Here is a 25,236-nt window from a genome sequence, read left to right on the forward strand (position 1 = left end):
ACATATTCAGTGAATTCAGTTCTCACCATAGCTCTCAACCTTAGCACAAAAAACCTGGACGAAGCCAATAATGGGGGAATACAGTCCCAAAAATAGGGACAAATTTCAAATATCCATGTTATAAACGTAGAAAATTGCTGGAATAAAAAGTTGTGTGTTACCATATACTTTCTGAAGAATATGATGTCTGAAATTCAAATGCCTGTTATTTTTATTTAACATTTGTTTACTAGGAAAGTCTGACTTGGAACAAAAGCCAATTTTCATCAGAGCAGGGACAAACATTCCAGACACAGATGTGAGAACATGCAGACTCCACACAGAAGGCACGACAGCCAAGAATCAAACTAGAGAACCTGTAGCTGTTAGGCAACAAAGCTACCAGTGCGCCACTGCGCTACTGACTGTGGAAGTTAAAACAAACATACAGAAACCACAGATTTTATGAGGAACAGAACAAATATGAGGTAAAAATTTGCAAACTTTTTTTCAAATGGTGGTGGGTAAGGAATTCAGGTCCTTGCCACCTGCACCCAAGATACAGGGTTCAAGCCTGCGTATTCCCTGCTCACCACCATGTGTTCTCTAGCCACCAGTATATAGCAACTGGGGCATTACACACACATACACATACATACACACACACACACACACACACACACACACACACACACACACACACACACACACACTTTCCTTCTCCATAGCTGACACGCACACTTTCCTTCTCCATAGCTGACACACACACTTTCCTTCTCCATAGCTGAATCAGCCTTACTTGACTTAAATAATCCCAGGTCCGGCCCAGCAGCATAAATCAACGGCTGGTTTCCTTAGCCTGCCGCTGCAGCATAAATCAGTGGCTGGTTTACTTAGCCTATGCATGCAAACTAACAGCTGGTTTCCGGCTCCGTGAGTAGGCTGGGGTTTCCTGCCTCCACGAGAGTAGTTTGCAGACTCCAGCCTGTGGGCGATGCAGTCCAGTGTCCTTCCATTCTGTGCGGCCATCACCGCACAGACTTCTGTGCTGCAGGGCAGAAATGCCTTTCTCCCCATCCGGACTGCCTAACACAGCAGTCTGAAGTTCTGTGAGTACCAGGAACTCCAAGCATGCATGGGTGGAGTTCTGGAACTCGCAATATTTTTTATTCATTTTTTTAATTTCTTTTCTTCTTTCCTTCTACAGGTGGGGGGGGGGGGCTGCAGTCCTATAGCACGAGCCGCCCCTGGAGCAGCAGTTACAGGATCTGTGATTCAAAGGCATGCTTGTTTAAAAGAACAAGGTTTACCTGATCATGTTAAGGCAAAATTATTGGATGCTCCTTTACAGCAGGATATTTTATTTGGTGTTAAGGCAGAAGAGGTATTAAAGAAAATGGAGAATAAGACAAAATCTATGCAAACAGTGAAGGATTTCTTACAGGTACAGCCACCTCGATTTAGCAGAAATTGGCCTTCAAAGAATTGGTCCTTTCCATTGTCAGACAGACCACAAAGAGGCAGATGCAGACACCCAAGAGGCAGATCTCAGCCTCAAGGCTCTTACAGATCAAGACAGGGGGGTGCTTCAACCCCAAAAGGAGGTGAAGACAAGTCACTACCTTATAGGAAACAGTCCAAATGACTTCGCCCTTCGAATGCCAAGCACCTACCTTTTGGCAGCTCCCTTAGGGGGGAACACTAGCACTTTTTTCTCAAAATTGGCATATAATCCCCCAAGACAAATGGGTTCTGAATATTGTGTCTCAAGGTTACAGGTTCCACTTTCACACTCTACCAAGGCTAAAAGGAATGCCAGACCTGCCACAAAATCAGTGAGCAGAGGCACAAAAACAAATTACAGCCCTCATGGACATAAGAGCTATTCAAAAAGTGCCACAACAGGAACAAGGACAAGGATTTTACTCAAGACTTTTCCTGGTCCCCAGAAAGGACAAAGCCTGGAGACCCATACTAGACCTTTCTACTCTAAATACTTACCTGTATGTTCCGAAATTCAAAATGTTGACACTACAGCAGCTCAGCAGCTTCTACCCATGCCGGGCAAGAAGGCTTAGCTTGTTACTTTGGACCTCAAAGAGGCATACCTGCATGCCCCTATCAGACAAAATTGCAGAAGATACCTCAGATTCATAGCTGGTTCAATGCATTACCAATTCCCTGCACTGCCCTTTGGCTTATCTACTGCGCCCAGGGTCTTCACAAAGTGCCTGGAACCAGTAACTGCATTTTGCAGACAAAAAGGAATTCAAATATATCCATACTTGGACGACTGCCTTATTCAAGCAGAGAGCAAGGACATTCTTCTAAAGCATCTGGCATTTGTAAAAAGGTTGCTAATTTGCCTGGGGTACACAGTAAACGAAAAGAAGTCAAAACTAGTGCCCTCACAAGAGATAATATTCCTGGGTGACTGCTTAAATACAATGGCCCAGATGGCTTATCTCACGCCAGACAAGCAAGGACAACTGACTCTGTACTTTCAATTGATGGCAACAAAAACCCAACTCCCTGCAAGAAAAATTCTTCAGGCCTTGGGATTCATGGCATCCTGCATTCTGCTAATTCCATATACCAGACTGCATATGAGGAAATTACAATGGTACCTAAAAAGTGTTTGGACTCAACACTGTCACAGATGTTCATCGTGCATACAGCTGCAGTCATAACAGATGGGTTTTCCTGCCGTCAGGCGGGTCCTCGGTCGGCCGAATTCCAAAGTCTAGGTCCGGCGTCGGATGTCTTTGCTTCTTCCCTGACGTCAGTGCGACAGGGGTATAAAAGAACCAGCCGACGCCATTTTTTCCAGTCTTTCTTGCCGCGTGGTGTCCGAAGCAGAAGCAGTTAGCAAGTGCCGGTCGGCCAGCTCCTGAGATTACGAATATTTTTCAACCGAAGTCTTCTTGAAAGCTAAGTACCCTGTTGGGGAAACTTTTCTTGCCTCAGACCGATGTCAGACAAAGTTAATAATTGCATTTCATGTGGGAAGCAAATACCGCATAAGGATTTTCATTCCCTCTGCATTCCTTGCTTAGGCCCAGACCACGACGTCTTGGCCTGTCGTTTTTGTGCTACATTCAACAGACGCACTATTAAGCGTCGGGCGGAGTTCGCCCAACACTATTTTGGCAAAAAGTTTAATTACATTATGTCGTCGGATACTCCGACTCCAGTTTTGAGTAAAAGACGCAAAGATAAGGACCAATATACGAGGTCCGCGACTTCTACCGACACCACGCTAAAGCCGACTACAGGTGCTCCGGTTCTCAGCGAGGCGCCTACGCAGCCCCTGACTACCGATGACACTTCATTGGCGGTGTCTTCTGTGCCTGAGGTCGCAGGCTCTTTGGCCCACACCCCGACTACAGATACCGAAGCCACTCTTGGCGGGGAAACTCAGAGTTTAGACAGGCCTGCCACCTCTCAAGGTGTCTTCAGGCCTTCTTCTTCTTTTTCCATCAAGGCTTTCACTAAGTCTAAAGCAGCCATGCATACTAAAAGACAAGCTCCACAGGGCCCCTCTCAAGACCCCATGCCTAAAAAGCAGATGCTCAAAATGGCTGAGGATTTGATTACTCTTATCAGGGGTTCTCAACCCCCCTCGGACAAAAGGCCCAGAGTGGAGGACGAATACCCTTCCTCGGACCAGGCCTCCATTACTTCAGAACATTCTGAAGACCAGGAACATTCATACTCCCCTTTTGAAGATTCTGATGCAGAGGAGTCCATTCCCTCTGTCTCCCCCCCTGAGGATTACTCTTTTGGGGAAACCTTACATACCTTGAGGGAACACTTCCACTGGGAAGGCCAAGAGTACTCAGACTCCAAGAAAAGGCTTAGGGATTTCCTCTTGCTCCCTCAGCACAGGCCTCTGGCTATACCTCCTGTCTTAGACATACTAGATGATGTGTATTCGGAGGCCAGCCTTAACCCAGATTCTTTACCTCCAGCTCCGGTCAAGCCTGATCGGTATTACCAGGTTCCTGATTCACACCAATTCCTATACAAAAGCCATGCGGCTGACCCAGAAACTATTTCACAGGGTCCCAAGGGAATTAAGGCCTCCACTGCCAAAAATCCATTACCTTCAGAGAGAGATTCCAGAGCTTTAGAAAGGTGGGGGAAAAAGGTATACACCTCGACCACCTTAACCATGAGGGCATTAAACTGTCAGTTCCATATGTTAAAGTATCAACAGTTTCTGTTATCTCAGTTGAAAAGCAAAATGTCACAACCTGAACAACCAGACTTGAAGGAGTTGCAGGATTTGTTACATAGTGCAGAGCAAGTGGGTAAACATACCTTGCAATGTGGTTTTGATGCTTTAGAGGCCTCGTGTAGAGCTGCTGTTACAGGATCAGTCATACGTAGGCATGCTTGGCTCAAAGAGCAAACCTTACCAGATCATGTCAAAGCTAAATTACTAGACGCACCTCTTCAAAAAGATGTATTGTTTTGTGTTAAAGCTGAGGAGGTATTAAAGAAAATGGAGGAAAAGGCAAAATCAATGCAAACAGTGAAAGATTTCCTACAGGTACAACCTCCACGTTTCAGTAGAAATTGGCCTTCAAAAAATTGGTCCTTTCCAGTCACGGACAGACCCCAAAGAGGTAGATACAGGCGCCTGAGGGGTAGAGGGCAATCTCAAGGATCATTTAGAGGCAGACAATGAAAAAGCACCTACACAAAGAGGTGGTGAGGATAGTTCACAGCCATTCAGAAAGCAGAACCAATGACTTTCCCCTTTGCATGCCAAGCAAGGCTCAAATGGCAGCACCTTTAGGTGGAAAACTGGCATTATTTTCGAAAAATTGGCATATTGTCACAAAAGACAAATGGATCCTGGACATTATAGACAGAGGCTACAGATTCCACTTTCACACCCTTCCAAAAATGAGAGGCATGCCAAACCTGCCACACAATCAAAGGGCAGAGGCACAAAAACAAATTTCAGATCTCATGGACATGAAAGCTATTCAAGAGGTACCTGCACAAGAACAGGGTCAAGGTTTTTATTCCAGACTATTCCTGGTACCAAGAAAGGGCAAAGTTTGGAGACCTATTTTGGACCTATCCATCCTAAACACATTTTTACTCGTACCAAAATTCAAGATGCTCACATTACAGCAGCTTTTTCCCATGCTAGGCAAGGAGTCTTGGCTGGTAATATTGGACCTCAAGGAGGCATACCTGCATGTCCCAATCAGACAAGATTGCAGAAGATACCTCAGATTTCTTGCAGGTTCAACCCATTATCAATTCTCTGCATTGCCCTTTGGCTTATCTACTGCGCCCAGAGTGTTCACGAAATGCCTGGCATCAGTAATTGCCTACTGCAGACTTCAAGGGATACAAATATACCCATATTTGGATGACTGCCTGATCCAAGCGGACAGCAAGCACATACTTCTGAAACATCTGGCGTTTGTAATAAAGTTGTTGAATTCTCTGGGATACACAGTCAACAAAATGAAATCAAGGCTAATACCCTCTCAAACAATAATTTTCCTGGGTGCCAGCTTGAATACAAATACCCAGATGGCCTACCTCACGCCAGAGAAACAAGGGCAACTAACTCAATACTTCAGAAAACTGGCAACCTTCACCAGGCTGACTGCAAGGAAAATCCTGCAGGCTCTGGGATTCATGGCATCTTGCATCCTGCTAATCCCATGTGCAAAGCTGCATATGAGGAAACTTCAATGGTACCTAAAAAACTTATGGTCTCAACACAGCCACAGTTTGGAAACAATTATACCACTGATTCCATGTCTTCAAAAGGAATTTCTGTGGTGGGCTCAAGCATGCCAAAGAAACACAGGTCTCCCATTCTGCAAGACTCAAGCAAATCAAGTCATCACAACAGACGCCTCGGACTACGCCTGGGGGGTGCACATGACAGATCGGTGCATTCAGGGCAAATGGTCCCAAAAAGAAAAGCACCTACACATCAATCAAAAGGAAATGCTAGCAGTAATAAATGCTATTATGGCTTTCAAAGTCCTTCTGCATTCAGGCCAGCTATTGATAAGGACAGACAACACCACAGTAATGTGGTACATAAACAAACAGGGAGGAACCCATTCATATCCCCTATGCAGGCTAGCCATGTCTCTTTGGAGCATGGCTCTGGAATTACAAATCGAACTTCAAGCACAGTACCTGCCAGGCAAGGAAAACACACTGGCAGACAACCTAAGCAGAAATATGACAGATCCACACGAATGGAAGTTGAATCCTCAAGTTTATACAAAGATAATTCAAGCATGGGGAAGGCCAGACATAGATCTCTTTGCCACCCACAAAAATCACCAATTGACAAAATTCTGCTCAAGGACCTTTCATCCACAGGCCTGGAAAGTGGATGCACTCTCTTTCAGTTGGACAACAATGACAGTTTATGCCTTTCCACCTCTTCCTCTGCTGCCCAAAGTTCTATTAAAAACCAAAGCAAACAGACCAAAGATGACTCTCATTGCTCCAGACTGGCCAAGACAACACTGGTACCCACTCCTGAGGAGCCTGACGCATTCCCCACCATGGACCCTGCCTCTAATGCCTCTTCTACTGACTCAGCACAACTTCAAAACTCTTCACAGTCAGCTGAAAACACTCAGTCTAGCCGCATGGAAGATTCCTTAAATTCACAACAGACCTTACTCTCCAAGGGGGTGCAGGATGTCATTTTGGAGGCCAGAAGGCCTTCTACTAGAAAAACCTACTCCACAAAATGGAAACAGTTTTGTGCCTGGAATCAGAAAAAGGGTCAGAATCCTGGAATACTGAATTTACCTCAAATATTACAGTACCTAGCTGAGATGCTAAGCAGTGGACTGTCATTCTCCTCCATCAAAATCCATGCCTCAGCCATTTCTGCAGAATACAACACTGATCCTCCTTTATTCTCTCATCACCTCTTAAGACAGTTCCTCAAAGGGGCTAAGAATATAAAACCCCCAAGGAAGCAGCCAGTACCTGCTTGGGACCTCAATTTCATTCTAGAAAAACTGACCTTGCCTCCTTTTGAGCCAGCTGCTTCAACAGAACTGCAATATTTGTCCTGGAAAACAGCCTTCCTTCTGGCTATCAGCCCAGCTCGCAGGGTTTCGGAACTACAAGCCCTCATGGCTGTGCAGCCTTTCATCATTTTCCATCAGGACAGAGTTTCCTTACGAACCAATCCTTCCTTTATGCCAAAGGTAGTATCCAGGGTAGCCTTGAATCAGGCTATCCACTTACCTACCTTTTACCCTAATCCTCAAAACAAAGGGGAGAGACTACTACATTCCTTGGACATTCACAGACAGTTACGTTATTATTTGGACAGAACAAAGCCTTTCAGAAAATCAGAGCAACTCTTTGTGTCCTATGCTACAGGAGCTCAAGGGAAGCCTATTTCCAAACAGACAATCTCAAAATGGATAGCCCACTGCATACGCTTTTGTTACTCTTTTCACGGTAAAACTGTACCTGCAGGCATCAGATCTCACTCCACAAGGGCCACAGCTACCTCTGCAGCTTTCCTCAGGGGGGTTCCTACCAAAGATATTTTGGAAGCAGCCACTTAGTGCTTGGAGAAAGTATGTACAGAACTCTATCACCTACCATTATACTCCAAATCTAGAGCAGGCTTTGCCACTGCAGTCTTGCAGGGCATCCTGGCTCCTCCTAGTTCCACTTAGTGCCTACCACCCCTTTTTTAGCTTTGGGATTCTATCCATCTGTTATGACTGCAGCTGTATGCACGATGAACATAGTACAGTTTTGTACCTGCCATAAATGTAGATGTTCGAGTGCTAATACAAGTGCAGTCCAGGTTTCCCTCCCTCCTTCCCCTCTTGGGACAGGCCTAATGGCTAAACACCTCCTCATACAACCTGATTGGGGTATTCTTTTATGGTGTATTTGCTTGCAACTACTGTTTTTTGATTATATTGCATTGCATTATTACATAAATTTATGTTTTGCTTTCCTTCTGGGGGCACCTGACATCTGGGGCAAGAAAAACTGAAGAAAATGGCATCGGCTGGTTCTTTTTATACCCCTGTCGCACTGACGTCAGGGAAGAAGTGACAACATCCGACGCCGGGCCTAGACTTTGGAATTCGGCTGACCGAGGACCCGCCTGACAGCAGGAAAACCCATCCGTTATGACTGCAGCTGTATTAGCACTCGAACATCTACATTTATGGTAGGTACAAAACTGTATTTTTGGAAGCAGTAATACCACTAATTCCCTGACTACAACAGGAGTTTCGATGGTGGGCACAGGCATGTCACCTCAGCAAGGGTCAGCCTTTCATTCTACCCACAGCCAGGCAGACACTAACAACAGATGCTTTGGATTACGCCTGGGGAGCACACATGGCAGGAAAATGTATTCAGGGCAAGTGGGCCGCAGACCAAATGCATCTTCACATCATTCAAAAAGAGATGTTAGCTGTGCAAAAAGCCCTAACAGCTTTCAAGGACCTTCTGCATCCAGGACAACTATTATTAAAGACAGACAACACCACAGTTATGTGGTACATAAACAAGCAAGGGGGCAGGCACTCACTCTTATCCCCTATGCAGACAAGCCATGACCTTGTGGAACACAGCTCTAACCTATCAAGTTCATCTGCAAGCACAATTCCTGCCAGGAAAGAAAAATACTGTGGCAGACGACTTAAGCAGAAACATCATGGATCCTCACGAGTGGAAATTAAATACACAAGTATTCAGCATGATAATGCAAAAATGAGGGTGCCCAGACATAGATCTTTTTGCCTTCCCAATGAATTGCCAACTACTAAAATTCTGCACAAGGACTTATCACACAAAAGCATGGAAAGTGGATGCTGTCTCCTTCAGCTGGAAAAGCCTAAAAGTTTATGCCTTCCCACCACTGCCTCTCCTTTCAAAGGTACTCCTAAAAGCCAGAGAAGAAAAAACACAGATGATCCTGATTGCCCCAGACTGGCCACGCCAGCACTGGTACCCAATCTTAAAGAACTTAGCTCAAGGCCCACCATGGATTTTACCTCAAACTCCACACCTTCTGACTCAACAAAACAATCGGATCCTGCACAGTCAGCTCAAAACTTTAAACCTGGCTGCATGGCAGATTCCTTAGTCAAGCAGACAACACCTCTCTCTAAAGCTGTTATGGATGTCATTTTGGAGGCCAGGAGGCCTAGCACCAGGAAATCTTATTCAGAAAAGTGGAAGAGAGTCTGTGCCTGGAACCAGGCTCAAAGTTTTGACCCTCTTGTCCCAAATATTCCTCAGATATTACAATACTTAACTGAGATGTTGGACAAAGGACTATCCTTTTCATCCATTAAGATCCACGCCTCTGCCATCTCGGCTCATTACAACACAGATCCTCCTATTTTCTCTCATCCATTGCTAAAACAGTACCTCAGAGGGGCTAAAAACATAAGACCACCCCAGAGAGCACCAACACCAACTTGGGACCTCAATTTTGTCTTGGAAAAACTAACTTTACCTCCTTTTGAGACAGCCAATTCAGCAGAATTAAAATATGTGTCATAGAAAACTGCTCTGCTTCTGGCAATAACCTCAGCACGAAGAGTCTCAGAGTTACAGGCACTAATGTCAGTGGAGCCTTTCATCATTTTGCACCAAGACAGGGTTTCTTTAAGAACAAACCCTTCATTTATGCCAAAGGTAGTATCCATTGTGGCTCTTAACCAAACTATTCACTTGCCAACTTTTTATCCAAATCCCCAGAATAAAGGGGAGAGACTTCTGCTTTCATTGGACATACACAGACAGTTACGTTTCTACTTGGACAAAACAAAAGCTTTCAGAAAAACTGAGCAGTTGTTTGTAGCATATGCTGCAGGATCACAGGGAAAGGCTATTTCAAAGCAGACCATTTCAAAGTGGATAGGACACTGTATCCGTTTCTGCTACACACAGCATGGTAAACCTGTACCTAGTAACATTAGGCCACATTCCACCAGGGCAACAGCCACTTCAACTGCCTACCTTAGAGGAGTACCTACCAAAGATATCTTGGAAGCTGCAACTTGGAGTTCAGTGCACACCTTTACCAAGCATTATCACTTGCCTCTTTATTCTAGATCCAGAGCTGGCTTTGCCACTGCAGTGCTGCAGGGCCTCATAGCCACCCCAAATCCTCTATAGAACCAGCCACCCAACCTCAGCTTTGGGATTCAACCCAATTGTAATGACTGCAGCAGTGAAACACGATGAACATAGTACAGTTTTGTACCTACCATAAATGTAGATGTTCGAGTGTCTTCACTGCTGCAGTCCAGGTTACCCTCCCTCCATCCCCTCTTTCTTAGCTGGGACTTATCTACACTTTTCTATCCTATACTACCTATGTGGTGTATTTGCTGGTAACTGAAGATTTTGGTTTTATTTTTATGTATGTTTTATTACCAATATGTATTGCCTACCTATTTGGGGGCACCTGACATCTGGGGCAAGAAAAACTGAAGAAAATGGCGTCTGCTGCATCTTATATTCCCCTGGTGCACTGACGTCAGGGAAGAAGCGACAGCAACTGACGCCGGACCAAGACTTTGGAACTCTGGCCGACTGCGGGACCGCCTGACAGCAGGATAACCCAAGTGTAATGACTGCAGCAGTGAGGACACTCGAACATCTACATTTATGGTAGGTACAAAACTGTACTTTTTAGAGCCAACATAGAAGGTCCTATTCTCAGTAACTGCTAAGGTAAGAACTTAACTTCTTGCTCCCCAGTGCTGATTATATTGTTTGTTCTGCACCAAAATGCTTGCTACCAGAGTAGATGTAACATTAAACGAAAGTAATAAAGTTTAGGTTTGTTAATTCTAATTGTTTTACTTGTTTCTTTTAAGATCTGTCTCAGAGCTGTTGATGAATTCCAAATTTGACGTTAATTATGCTTTTGGGCGTGTGAAGAGGAGCTTGCTTCATATTGCAGCCAAGTAAGCTTTCTTTTCTTTCAACATGTACAAATTTCAGTGTCTTCATTTTGCACGTACAGCTTATTAAAATGTTCCAAGACTTTTCATGTTTTTAATATTTGCATTGTTTCTTGTATTTTAGCCTTATGTTCAGCTTGCGTATAGCATTTCAAGTTGTGAAGACTCTGTTGTAATTATGCTTCTGATATGCTATTTTTGTCACTTTTAAAGATCTCAGAAGTGATCATGAGGGTCCTTGATAGGATCTGATTTTTTGTCAGGTGAGTGTGCTCAGGAAAACCAAAAATATTGTTGTAGATAGAGGATTAGATGTAGACTTTTTTGTCTCCTCTGCTTGCATTTGGAGTTGCATACTCCTTTTTGGGACCCCATATTTGGTTTTTAGAAGTTTCTCATACCTTGAAGAGGATATTGCTTGACAAGCATCTTTGGAAGCAAGAATAGTGATGACATTCTTTAATCATTATGTCGTGCATAGATGTGGAGCATGGCCTTATTTTATTTGACCTAATTTTGTGCAAAACAAAAACAGGAAAAAATAACATTTGTCACTAAATGTCGAGCTAGTGTCTGATACTGAATATTAAAGGGAAATACTAATATTCCTCTGCTTAATCATTCCTCTTTTACCTTAGGTGTGTATAAAATATTTTACTGTTATCATTGGAATAGACTGCCAGTTTAATTTTTTTTGTCTGTATTTAGCCCTCCTAACACACCCCCTGAGTGGTAAGTTAGATGCTTGATAACAGACTTTGTTTTAAGTTAGGAAGGTTCCTAAACACAGACTAATCATGTTTTTATGCCCTTTTAAGTTTTAAACAATTTAATTGGCAAGGAAGACTGTCCATACTGTTTTTCAGAGACAACGGGTGCACATTTCACCATCACTGAAAATATAAAATGTCTGAATTGCCAAGTTCAGGTTCAGCATAATGTCTGTTAATAAGGTACCTATTAGTCACCCAGACCACATCCAAAATATTGTAAAGTCTAGTAACATCTTTTACAGTCTGTGTATTGTAGTAGTAGTAGTATTAGTAAAAATAATCATAATAGACACTATACTCAACAATTTTGTCCAAATGCTTTTCTTGTAGTAATCAATGCCTCCCAGCTAATAGATGAAGCATTTGCATCTCCTGCAGTCATGGCATAACCAGTAAAAAAACAAATTAGTTAATAATTTCCGTCCTGTGTCTCTCATCAGTCAGTGAATTTTTTTTAGGTCTGTTAGTTCTATAATCAAATTTACTGTTGCCAGATGTAATTTAACAGTGAAATTCACATTCAGCGCTGTCAGCTTTGAAGTATGAGGTTAAATGGTCACCTTCATAGACCGAAACAGCAACACCATTTTGCTCTTTCAGTGTTAGTTATAGCCCTTAAAGTTTTGGAGAATTAATGGTCGTATAAAATCATGTTTCAGAAATGAACAAAATATCATAACTTTCCTCTACAACATGATGTGCACCATTGCTTTGACAAGTCTGATTTTGTTATTGTAAGGTTGTTTCCCTTACCCAGCTCCTGTTTTAGAGTGGAGCAAAAGTGAAACTAAAAATAAGACCATGTTGAGAGAGAGGTGGATGTCCACTATGGCTATTTAATTGTATTTATTTTATTATTTATTCATTAATTCATTTTTTTTTATTTATTGTCTGCGTATTTTATGTGGAATGAATTCATTATCTCATTCGGTCTTTCTTTTTTCATTTGTTGTCATTGCAGTTTATGTGAAATGATGCTATATTTCTCTGAAAAAAGGCAGATGGTTTATAAATTTAATGGAATTATGCCATCTGATATTTCTTCATTTTCAGCACACCCTTCTTTATGTGACAGGGCATTCTAAAGTCTGTAACAGCTTACAGAGGTTTAATAATGTGTCTGAGCACAAAGACAGTTGATTCAGAGTCAAGTCCTCTGACTTACACTAGGTAAAGTTGTGTGTTAGTAAAACCGTAAGAATCTGGTTTTGGATCTTTCTTTCCTATTTGATTATTTAACATCATCATACACTTTTAATGGAAACTGCTTCTGGTTCTCTGGCATTAAAATGTGTTAGTGTTTATGATAAAAATTCTTAATGAAGTTATTCATATTTTTTTATAAAAATACAGGTTTGTTGGCAACCAGAAAACAAAACCATATGTTGAGTGTTTTAACTGGCTCCATACTTGTCTTAATTCAACTTCAGCAAGAATAAACAGAGCTACATACATTCATATTAACTAATCATTAACTCATGACAATTGTCAGTATTTCAGTATAAATTTATGGGTGCTGCCTCTTACCTGTGTATTTATTTATATATTGATACCTAGCTGCATGAAGCTATGTTAAGGTCAGCACTCTGTAATACCAGACAGACACCTTCAGTAATCAACAGTAGACCTCATAAGCACTCCTCCTCCTTCATTAGTAAGCACATAAAACCATGGATTTGCACATTCCAACTGTCTCTATACTTTGGTTGAAATGGGCATCGAGACAGTGTAGTTAATTGTCTCACGTTTACTGGCAGCCACCTACTATTTAAACTGACACGGTGTTTGAAAGATGTAGTTGTATGATATTATTGGAAGCAGAGCTCTCACAGAAAGCCAGTTGAAGTAGCAAATAAGCCGTCAATACCACTCTATACCTATCGAGCACAATTCTGACCAACCACATAGACCTACGTATGCTGAGGCTCTTAAAAGTAACTTACCTAAATCACAAAGGACTCTTAATTGTAACTTAAGAAGTACCCACAGCAGCCTCACAAATAGTCAACTCAGGTGGCACCCATCAAGAAACATCTGAATTTCTCAATACAAAAGCCCATAAGACAACCCTCCACACAATGTATCACTCTAGTCTGAGGTGGCTTCATAGTGAGACGCACTTAATGCACCCCTCACTAGCCTGAGTAAGAAGAGGGTCGTAGTTATTTGGCTATCGGGTGCCATGATTTGGCACATCACTGATGTAGTGAAGTCCTTGTACCATAGTTACACACATGATACAGTCATAGTACATGTGGGAATAAACAACTTGAGATATACCTCCTTGGACTGTATGAGGTGAGACGTGGTGGGGCTCTTGGAATATGTAATACAGGCAGGTATGAACCCAGCCTTGAGCAACATTTTGCCATCCTAGAGAATGATGCTGGAATATGAACAGCACTTACTGACTTCAACAATTGGCTTAGTTTCTGGTGTCATTCAGGGGCATACAATATATCAGCCTGAGAGGTGATAGGGATAGTACTAACTGCTTTACTAAGGAAGGCCTGCACCTGTCTCCACAAAGCTTTCGTATATTGGTTAAAACCTTGTCCAACTCCATAGCCCCTGTTGTCGACAAAGTCAGTCTTCAAAAGCTTCTGACTTAAAACATCAGTTGACTAACCTAAAGGTATTGCTGCTAGGAGCTTCAGAAAAGCTTCAATCTCTAGAGGCTGTACTTAACATGGAATGCATCAATATACAAATTGTCACAGAGACCTGATTCAGGACCATTGGGAGCACCCCATCAGTGCAGGGTTTCAACACCTGTCACACATTCAGACCCATTGCACTAGATGAAGTCACCAAAGGCGACAGTGTTTATATTTGTAAACCAAATTATCACCTCCAGGCTCATTAGACAGGGTAACATCCTGGAACTCCTACATGTCTATTTTTATCATATCATAGCTAACTAAAGGACCTCGTCTCCATTTCCATTGACCCATGCTTCCTGTCTGACTAGTATTGAATCTCTGCATTTTCCTTGGGGATTTCAACTGCTCTGTTATCAACTGGGAGTCTTATAGGTTCCCTAATACATATACCCAGAAATTTCTTGGTTTCATAAATATAAACAGCCTAGACCAGTTAGTTCACATTCCAACTAGGGGAGACGGAATCCTGGACTCTGTCTTCATTAATATGGGACGGCTCTGTTCCTCCACCAGTTGTAACTTCCTCCCTTGTCAAATCGGACCATAAGTCAGTCACATTCTCCATAAAACTGAAGGCAGGAGCATCCTCTCAAATATGATGATATTCAGAGATTATGTAAAGGTTAATGTGCGAAAACTGAGTGGTGAGCTGGTTCTATTCAATATCCCCCTCCAACCTGATGACCCACTGCGCATGTCCTTTACTTCCAAATTTTATGTACAGGTGACTAGCTAGTTCTGTCCCCCTCTGAAGTAGATACAACGCTAGATTTAAAAAAATAATCCTCTGTGGTGGAACCCAGATTTAAACAGGCTCTACCGCGATGGTGGTGCTGCTGTAGCGTTGTCGCCTCACATTAAGATGCTGACCGGTTCGACTCTCAGCTAGAGCATCTTCTGCGTGGAGACATGCGTGAATGGGCGTACCTTCGTTGAAGGTTGTGCGTTAGGGCTGGCAACTCAGCATGTAAAAATCAACTGCTAATCATTAGCGGACCAGAGTTCCGCTGTGGCGACCCCTAACTGGGAAAAGCCGAAAGACACAACAACTACAGTAAAGAAAAAAAATACTCATGCCATGTAATAATTAATGTAACTGTCAATGTCAAAAATGTACTTTCAAACTTAACAAGGAGCTCTGGTCCTTGATCAAATCAACCAAAGCTATGTATGATGAAAATAGCCACCCAGGCAAAGGACAGCCATAAAGCCTTCGTAAACAGTGCCCAGCCTGCACAGAGATTTTAGTAAATATCACATATTCAGATGCTGAGGACATAGCCAGTCTTCTGGAGGAATTTAGCTGCAACTTCGTCCTTTTCTGTCTCCCTATATTCACAGGTCACACACCTGTATTTATACCCCTACCCTCAAATCTCCCAAGATCAAGTCCTCAAAGTACTTTCCAAGGCCATGAGCACTGCTTCTGTGATGCTAGATAACATACCAGGATGCCTACTGACCAGCCTGAAACAAAACCTATCAGCCCCTCTGCAGAGACTATTCAGTATTATTTTCTAAATGGTCTTTGTGCTAGATGAATCAAGGACAGCAACAGCCATTGCCCTGCACAGAGGTGGGGCATCAATGGACCTGGATACTTGTAGACCCGTAAATCTGAACAGCCTCATCTGCAAGGCTTTGGTTCATAGGTTGGTACTAGGCTATCAGCCCTAGGGCCTATACAAGCCTAGCCATAACAATTCCCTGGCTATTTCTTCCCACACTATTTACTTCCCTGGACCCCTGTCTAGCAGGGCGACTGACGTGATCCCCGGGGTGAATTTCCTTTCTCCCATCCAATCGTCAAGGTTCCTTTTGAAGAAGGCCAAAGAGGCACTCTGCTTGACATGTATGGGCAGTCTATTCCAGAGTCTGGGGAGTCTCTGGGTCAGGAACCTATCCCTCCAGCATGTTTTGTTTATTGTGATGACAAGGTTTAGATCCCTGGAGTGTGTGGCTCCGAGGGATTGGGATTTCTTTAAGTGTAGCATGTCCAACAGCTCTGGGTTTGACATGGCCTTGTATGTTAAGCAGAGATCGCCTCTGAGTAGACGATATGCGACAGAGTGTAGCTGGAGTTTTTTAAGGCGGTCAGCGTAGGGCATCTGCTTTAGGCCTGTGATTCTTTTAGTGAGGTATTTCTGCGGCCTTTCCAGTTGTTGCAGATGTCTTGAGAGGTACATACCAAACGGGGCATTGTATTCCATAATGGGTCTAATGAGGGATGAGTACAATGGGACAATGACCTCCTATTTTCTGGATGAAAAGCCCTTAGTGATGAGGTGTGCCACATAGAAGGATTTCCTGACTGTTGTGGCGATGTTGTTATCGAAGGTGAGACCACTGTCCACCTGTGTCCCTAAGTCTCTTATCACACTTTCGGTGTTTAGTGTACTGCCACCTATATGGAAATTCACAGGTACATGTTTTTTCCCAAAGGGGATAACTATACATTTCTTGGCATTGAGCTTGAGCCCATGGCTCTGGCACCAAGCATCTGTTTCTGTAAGGCCCTTTTGTAGAGTATCCACATCATTTGGGGATTCAATAATGGCTCCCAGTTTGCAGTCATCTGCGAACTTTGTTAGCCAGAGTCCCTTAATATTGGCCTGTACTTCAGAGAAGTAGAAGCCAAACAAGAGCGGTCCCAGGACTGAACCCTGAGGTACTCCACTTGTCACTTGTCTGGAGCTGGATTTGGAGTCAGCTACTTTTACAGTGTGGGTTCTATCAGTAAGCCAGTTAGCAACCCATTGGGTGGCGTAGGGATTAATGCCCAGCTTAGTAAGTTTATCTATGATTCCAGAGTGGGGGATGGTGTCAAAGGCCTTGGCAAGGTCTAGATTAGGCTGTGTGGACCACCTTACCCTTGTCCAGGGCTCTGGAGACTGATTTGAAGAAGTCAATCAGGTTCAGGGAACAAGATCGGCCCTTCACGAACCCAAACTGGGTGGGGTCCAGTGTTTGAAGGTTGCCAATGTCTTTGTTTATAAGTTCCATGATAATATGTTCCATGGCCTTTCAGATAAGGCTCGTCATACTGATGGGACGGTAGTTTCCGGGATCCAAGGTGGATCCCCCCTTGTGGAGTGGGATAACTGTATTTCTCCGCCACTCAGTGGGCACAAAACCTGAGTTGAGGCTATGATTAAACATGACACTTAGATGAGGTGCCAGTTCATATTGTAGTTCATGTAGTACACAGCCCAGGATGTCATCTGGTCCCATGGATGCTGTATTCTTAGCTTTGGAGAGTGTGTTTCTTTCTCTGTGTGGCCGTTATTACCGGAATTTGGCAATCTTCCGGTATTGAGATGGGCCATTTAGGGGGTGAGAGGGGGGTGAAGTTGACACTGAATCGATCTGCCAGGATATTGGCAATATCCTTGAGATCAGTATATTTAATGCCATTCTGTTTTAGCTCAGAGCAGGTCTGAGCATTGCCATTTAGATTCTTGACATAGTTATAGAATGCCTTGTGGTTGTCTTTGGAATCTTTGGCAATTTTATTTTCGTAACTAGCTTTGGAGGATTTTATGAGGGATCTCAGTTTCTTACTGAGGCTGGTAAGGGAGTCTTTTGTATCCTGGGATTTTCCTTATTACTAACCTACAAACTCTTAATCCAAGTCGAGGATGAATACTGCCTGCTTAACCCGGTCACATCCTTTGATAAGGTTACTGAAGCAGTGGATGAGAGAAAATCATTAACACCACATAGCTAGACCTCGCAAAGGCATTGAACACCATCCCACAGTCTGGTATTGTTGATGGTCTCCTAGCTTTGTGCCCACTGAATGGTGCACGGCAGCGGTTATCCCACTCCACAAAGGGGGAGCCACCATGGACCCTGAGAACTACCGCCCCATCAGCCTGACACACCTGGTCTGCAAGGCTATGGAACATATCATCATGGAATTTATAAACAATGGCATTGGCAATCTCTAAACTCTGGACCCTTCCCAGTTCGGGTTTGTAAAAGGCAGATCATATCTCCTAAACTTGATAGACTTCTTTGAAGCGGTCACCAAAGCAGTAGATGAGGGTAAGATGGTTCACACGGCCTATCTAGATCTCGCCAAGGCTTTCAACACCATCCCCCACTCTGGACTTACAGATAAACTTACTAAACTAGGTATAAATCCCTATGTCACAAGATGGGTTGCCAACTGGCTGACTGACAGAACCCACATTGTGAAAGTAGCAGACTCTAAATCCAACTTCAGATCAGTGACAAGTGGAGTACCACAGGGTTCAGTCCTGGGTCCTCTCCTGTTTGGTATCTACTTCTCTGAAGTACAGGCTAATACAGAAGGTCTTTGGCTAACAAAGTTCACAGATGACTGCAAACTAGGAGCCATAATCAAAACTCTTAACAATGTGGACATCCTAGAAAAGGGCCTCACTGAGACAGATGCCTGGTGTCAAAGCCATGGCCTCAAGCTCAATGCCAAAAAGTGCATTGTCATCCCTTTTGGTAAAAACTCTGAACTACCACATAGGCGATAGTCTACTTAACACCGAAAGTGTGATAAGAGCCCTTGGGACACAGTTGGACAGTAGTCTCTCCTTTGATGATCACATTGTCACAGTAGTCAGGAAATCCTTCTACGTGGCACACCTCATCACAAAAGGTTTCTCATCCAGGAAAAAAGAGATCATTGTTTCCCTCTACTCATCACTCATTAGACCCATTATAGAGTACAACGTCCCTTTTGGTATGTACCTGACAAGACATCTACAACAACTGGAAAGGCAGCAGAAATACCTCACAAAGAGGATTACCGGCCTCAAACATGCCCTATGCAGACCGTCTCAAAAAACTCCAGCTTTACTCTGTCACATATTGCCTACTGAGAGGCAATCTCTGCCTAACATACAAATCTATGTCAAACCCAGAGCTATTGGACATGCTCCACTTAAAGAAATCCCAATCCCTCTGAGCTACACGCTCTAGGGACCTAAACCTTGCCACCACAATAAACAGAACATGCTGGAGGGATATATTCCTGTCCCAGAGACTTCCCATACTCTGGAACAAGCTACCTGTCTATATCAAACAAAGCTCCTCATTAGCACTCTTCAAGAAAAATCTTGATGATTGGATGGGAGATAGGAAATTTACCTGGGGATCACTTCTGTGGCTCTGCTTGACAGGGGCACAGGAAAATAATTTTCTTGGGTGGCAAAATGCAGGGTACCGTTTGACTAGGCTTATATAGGCCCTAGGGCCAGTAGCCTAGTACCTACCTATGAGCTAAATGTTAATCCCTGCATAAATCACTGAATAGCAAAAATGGTCATAAATAGAGCCCAGGAAATTGGGCTAGGTGGCTCTTTCTCCCTCAAATGACCTGTCACTAGTGGTGTATCCCAGGGTTCAGTCCCTGGACCACTCCTTTTCCCATTTACTTTTCAGTGGTCAAAAGTATTATAAAGGCTTTGTGGATGACCAAGTTTGCAGATGGCTTTAAACTTGATGCTGTTATAAATTTCCAGAGGGCACCAAGATCTGCAAGGGGGCCTTTCTCAAGCAAATGTCTGGTATCCTAAACATGGACTCTTTGACAAGCAAGGTGTCCCATGTAACTATCACATCGACAACACAATTGTGAAAACTGATTTGGTAGTTAGGGACCTGGGAACCAGGGGCTACAAACTTTAATTTGATCACCATGTATTCATTGTTTTAAGAAAGTCCCTTTTCATTGTGCAGCTTAATAGTAAGGGTATGGCATCTAGGTCCAAGGATATGATCATTCTACTCTGTTTCAAACATATTAGGCCAAACTTTGAGTATAAAATTCAAAACCAGTCACAAATGGAACGCTGAAGCTTGCAACACTAGTACAATGCCAACTCAAAATAAAAATGATGAAAGTAGCGTAATCCAACAATACGAAACAGTATTTCATAAAACAGGAACTCCTTTATTCAGTAAGCGCTTTCACCCAAAGTGGGCTTCCTCAGACTGTACAACTAAGTAAAACAAGCACAGTCCTTATATGCACATAACAATTAAATAATTAAAGATATAATTACTCTAATTAATGAGATTTAGCATTCAAACCATGTAAATACTGGAAATATATAATGCATTAATTCATAGTGGGGAGTGTATGCACATTAAAAACCTAGGTATAGGAAAAAACGCTAATAACATAATAAACTTTATAAAATGTATAAGAACTTTTAAGAGATCTTAATAATAGTCCTAATCAACTCTGGTAAACTCTTCCAGTTCCCAGTATCTCCAGCAGATGGCATACTAGATAGGATGAAAAGTCCCATATAGTGTCACAATATAAAATTCCATAACAAATCTATATATAAATATGTAAATAAATAAAAAAATTTTAAAAGCATGCTACTCAGGTAACAATGTGTTATTTAGACAATAACTCAAAGCTGATGGTACCTACATAAACAAATAAAATACAGGTATTGAAACAAATGTTATAACAAATGTTAAAACAATAAGAGTGAATGCATTATTACAGCCTAACTAAGGGCCAAAAATATTACTTCTTTAAGGTTCCCTTAAGTTTTCTTTTCTTCAGAAAAGGATATATACTGATCTTATCATTAAGGCCTGAGGGGCAATCTGCCTTACATCTAATAATCCATTTTGTTTCCATTTCTAAGGTAAGGGTTTCTAGATCACCACCCCTAGGACTAGTATTCACAGTTTGTATTACAAAAAAGCTAAATGTATGCAAGGGGCCTTTTATTTTCTGATGTTTTGCTAATGCATTCCTCTCATCCCCTATTCTCATACTGTAGCAGTGCTCTCTGATCCTTTCTCCTAGTTGTCTATTGGTTTTACCAATATAGAAAGCAGTGCAGGAGGAGCACTGAGCTAGATATATAACATTTGTCGTCCTGCATGTGGTACCTGTTAAAAATGTAAATACTTTATCAGACAGAGGTAATTTAAATTCAGTGTCAGTGTTAATAAAGGTACATTGATTGCAGTTATGGCAGGGTGTAGTATTGGTGGAATGTACATAATTCTCTGTGTCTCTTATGACATAACATCCTCCTTAGGTTTAACTTATTTTTATAACAAAACCTAGGACTTCCCCCAACACATAGAGAATTATGTACATTCCACCAATACTACACCCTGCCGTAACTGCAATCAATGTACCTTTATTAACATTGACACTGAATTTAAATTACCTCTGTCTGATAAAGTATTTACATTTTTAACAGGTACCACATGCAGGACGACAAATGTTATATATCTAGCTCAGTGCTCCTCCTGCACTGCTTTCTATATTGGTAAAACCAATAGACAACTAAGAGAAAGGATCAGAGAGCACTGCTACAGTATGAGAATAGGGGATGAGAGGAATGCATTAGCAAAACATCAGAAAGTAAAAGGCCCCTTGCATACATTTAGCTTTTTTGTAATACAAACTGTGAATACTAGTCCTAGGGGTGGTGATCTAGAAACCCTTACCTTAGAAATGGAAACAAAATGGATTATTAGATGTAAGGCAGATTGCCCCCCAGGCCTTAATGATAAGATCAGTATATATCCTTTTCTGAAGAAAAGAAAACTTAAGGGAACCTTAAAGAAGTAATATTTTTGGCCCTTAGTTAGGCTGTAATAATGCATTCACTCTTATTGTTTTAACATTTGTTATAACATTTGTTTCAATACCTGTATTTTATTTGTTTATGTAGGTACCATCAGCTTTGAGTTATTGTCTAAATAACACATTGTTATCTGAGTAGCATGCTTTTAAAAAATTTTTATTTATTTACATATTTATATATAGATTTGTTATGGAATTTTATATTGTGACACTATATGGGACTTTTCATCCTATCTAGTATGCCATCTGCTGGAGATACTGGGAACTGGAAGAGTTTACCAGAGTTGATTAGGACTATTATTAAGATCTCTTAAAAGTTCTTATACATTTTATAAAGTTTATTATGTTATTACCGTTTTTTCCTATACCTAGGTTTTTAATGTGCATACACTCCCCACTATGAATTAATGCATTATATATTTCCAGTATTTACATGGTTTGAACGCTAAATCTCATTAATTAGAGTAATTATATCTTTAATTATTTAATTGTTATGTGCATATAAGGACTGTGCTTGTTTTACTTAGTTGTACAGTCTGAGGAAGCCCACTTTGGGTGAAAGCGCTTACTGAATAAAGGAGTTCCTGTTTTATGAAATACTGTTTCGTATTGTTGGATTACGCTACTTTCATCATTTTTATTTTGAGTTGGCATTGTACTAGTGTTGCAAGCTTCAGCGTTCCATTTGTGACTGGTTTTGAATTTTATACGCTTTTATTGTGGAACGCTGCACCTCCGGTGGATCCTTTTGTTGTTTCTCAAACTTTGAGTATAATGTCCATTTCGGTATGTATCTGTCCAAACATTTATAATTTCAATGACCACAATGTTTTTTCACATTGAAAATGAGGGACCTAAATCATACGAAGTACACTGACCATCTCAAAGCTTTGTCCATCTTCTCTGTATCATTCAAGCTACTGAGAGGTGATCTCCGCGTCAACTTACCCTATCCTCTGATTTTACTGTACATCCATAGTAAAATCATCTGCTCAGGAGTTCTTAATCTCTTGTGCAACATGTGCATGTTGTTGACTGCAGGCAGCATCTCCCTAAGGTTATGAGTACGGCAACATGGAAGAGAAGGACATCTATGGTTATGGTAAGTTCTTACACAACTCTTCTTTTTGTTTTCTAGTTTAGTAGGCATTGCAGTGTAGTTTAGTGAATGCATCAGTAAAGACTTATCAAAAGTGAAAAGTCAGCGAATATTTAGAAACCATGTAGTTGGAACACTTGGATGTTCTTATGGGATAATTTGCATATTTCCCATGGTCCTCCTTCAAAGGAGGTTTAACATATTACACAGTAGTGATTCTGTTTGCCTTGGTCTTTTTGATGTTTTTGCCTGTTGGCATTCCTGTGTTAAATTCTACTTGTTGATTTTGTTCCTTATTTGGGAAATTTTGCAGCCACACTGATGTTATAGTTATAAGGCTTTTTTTTAAGCTGAGTATTTACAGAAAATGGCAAAACTATCCACTTCTGTTGTAATGTTGAGCTAGTAAAACACAAAACATGTCATATCTACTACTGGCAGCAGTGGACTTTATTCACCATAATGTCTCATTGAAAAGTCTGTAGGCATTCAGAAGCTAAGTAGCTGGATCTGTTGATGTCCATAAAGGGTCATTGTCATATTCTCCATGGGGCCTATTTATAGGAGAATATAATACATTACATAGTGGCTACTCTGAGTTGTCAGGGTCTTTTTGAAGTTTTTGCCTATGTGGCTTTCCTGTGTGATCTTTTTACCTTGCTTTGTAGTACAAAATTATGCACGTTCAAGAAGTACATAACGTAAAAACGAAAAAAGGCATTATTTGTATTAGTGCACGTCTGTCAAGTTAGTATAGTAAAATGTTCAGAGTTTACTTTTATTTTTGCAGACCAACCATTAACCCTGCAACAACTGCAATCATATGATGTTCAGCAAAATGATGTTCTTTGAGGCTGGCTGAAATTTTAAAAGCATTTTCTGATTTTTAATGTGAAGCAGCAGTTGATTCCAAAAGAAGGGGCCATTTTTCTTTTATTGTTTAGTTCAAATCTGAGTATTCAAAGAAAGAGTGTCGCCATGTAGTTTTCATAGAGAATAAGTGGGTGATCTAATTGATAATTTAGAGCATAGTGGTGAGCATTGCTGAGATTAAATGCTTCAAATTATGCTGTGGCAAGAAGTAAAGTGGCTGTGTCAGTCACAGATACCCAATGCATTTTGAGAAGTGGAAAGTGTGGCAGGTTTTAGGCTTAAGTAAATAAGTCAAACTACAGATGATACTTTTCAGCAAAATAGTGTTAGTTGTTGAGTGGAGTGTTACTTGAAGTCTGTACTTGAGTTTTCGCAGATGTGCATTCTTTGCATGTGATTGTTAGGATCAGGTATGAGTGGGATTAACAATCGGTAATGAAGATTCATTTAGTGGAGTACCTGAGCAACAGAATTTTCATTGTGCTCTTTAAAGATGAGTGTGGAATCTTGCAGTAGTCCAAGGTGTTTTTGAACTGCCACTTTTTTTTTTTTTTTTTATGGGAATGGCACTAGTTGACTTTTGAGCTGTTGTAAAGATCATCATGCTGATTCACAAGCATTGATAGTTTATCCACTGCCAAGGGATAATAAAGTCGGATTACGTTTTTTGTGCCTCCACTTGCAGCTGAGTGTTACCTGCCCTTAAGGGTCACTCATTCACTGGGTCTACTGAACCCAAAAAGCCTCCCCTAGGCCTTTCTTCAGTGCTTGTTTGTGGATGTCGAGGCACCTCAGGGCAGTGTCATATATGCCGCTAAAGATTTTTTTTAATATGCTCCAGGTTCCCTTCCCAATGGACCCATAAACTGTCTAGGATGGCTGTGCTTTGGATGTGCATTGGTCACCCTGGAGTAGCCTTACTTCTTCATGGAGACTCGACCAGTGCTCTGTCCCCTGAAGGCAGCTCTCCCTGCTCATCCCCAGCCTATGACTAAGATCAGTGGTGAGGTGTGCTTGCTAATTATGTACCAGGGGCATCCAAAATGTTCTTCTTTTGCTTGCAAGGGGTCTATATCAGTTTGTCAAAGGTTCACTTGTGCAAACCTTTCTTTATCGACCCGAAACCACAGTATGTTTAGTCCCACAAACGTTCACATTGAAAAAAATATTTCACCAGGGAAAGGAAGCAGTTGGCCAACACTACACCGGAATACACACCACAGTATGTCAAACCCACCCAAGTGTGGGGGGGGGGGGCTGCACCCTCCAACTA

General features: G+C 41.9%; 1 protein-coding gene across 1 annotated transcript in view; it reads left to right on the forward strand.

The window, feature by feature from the left end:
* Positions 1-25,236, forward strand: part of HACE1 (HECT domain and ankyrin repeat containing E3 ubiquitin protein ligase 1) — a gene marked incomplete in the record, with an annotated part of 1,502,717 nt that overhangs the window by 261,495 nt on the left and 1,215,986 nt on the right. Inside the window, 1 exon segment of the mRNA XM_044065909.1 lies at positions 10,863-10,952. Within this exon segment, the coding sequence (XP_043921844.1) occupies positions 10,863-10,952 (90 nt within the window).

This window comes from Protopterus annectens, chromosome 1.part0, assembly GCF_019279795.1.
Source record: "Protopterus annectens isolate FY-2018-M chromosome 1.part0, PAN1.0, whole genome shotgun sequence".
Lineage (NCBI taxonomy): Eukaryota > Metazoa > Chordata > Ceratodontiformes > Protopteridae > Protopterus > Protopterus annectens.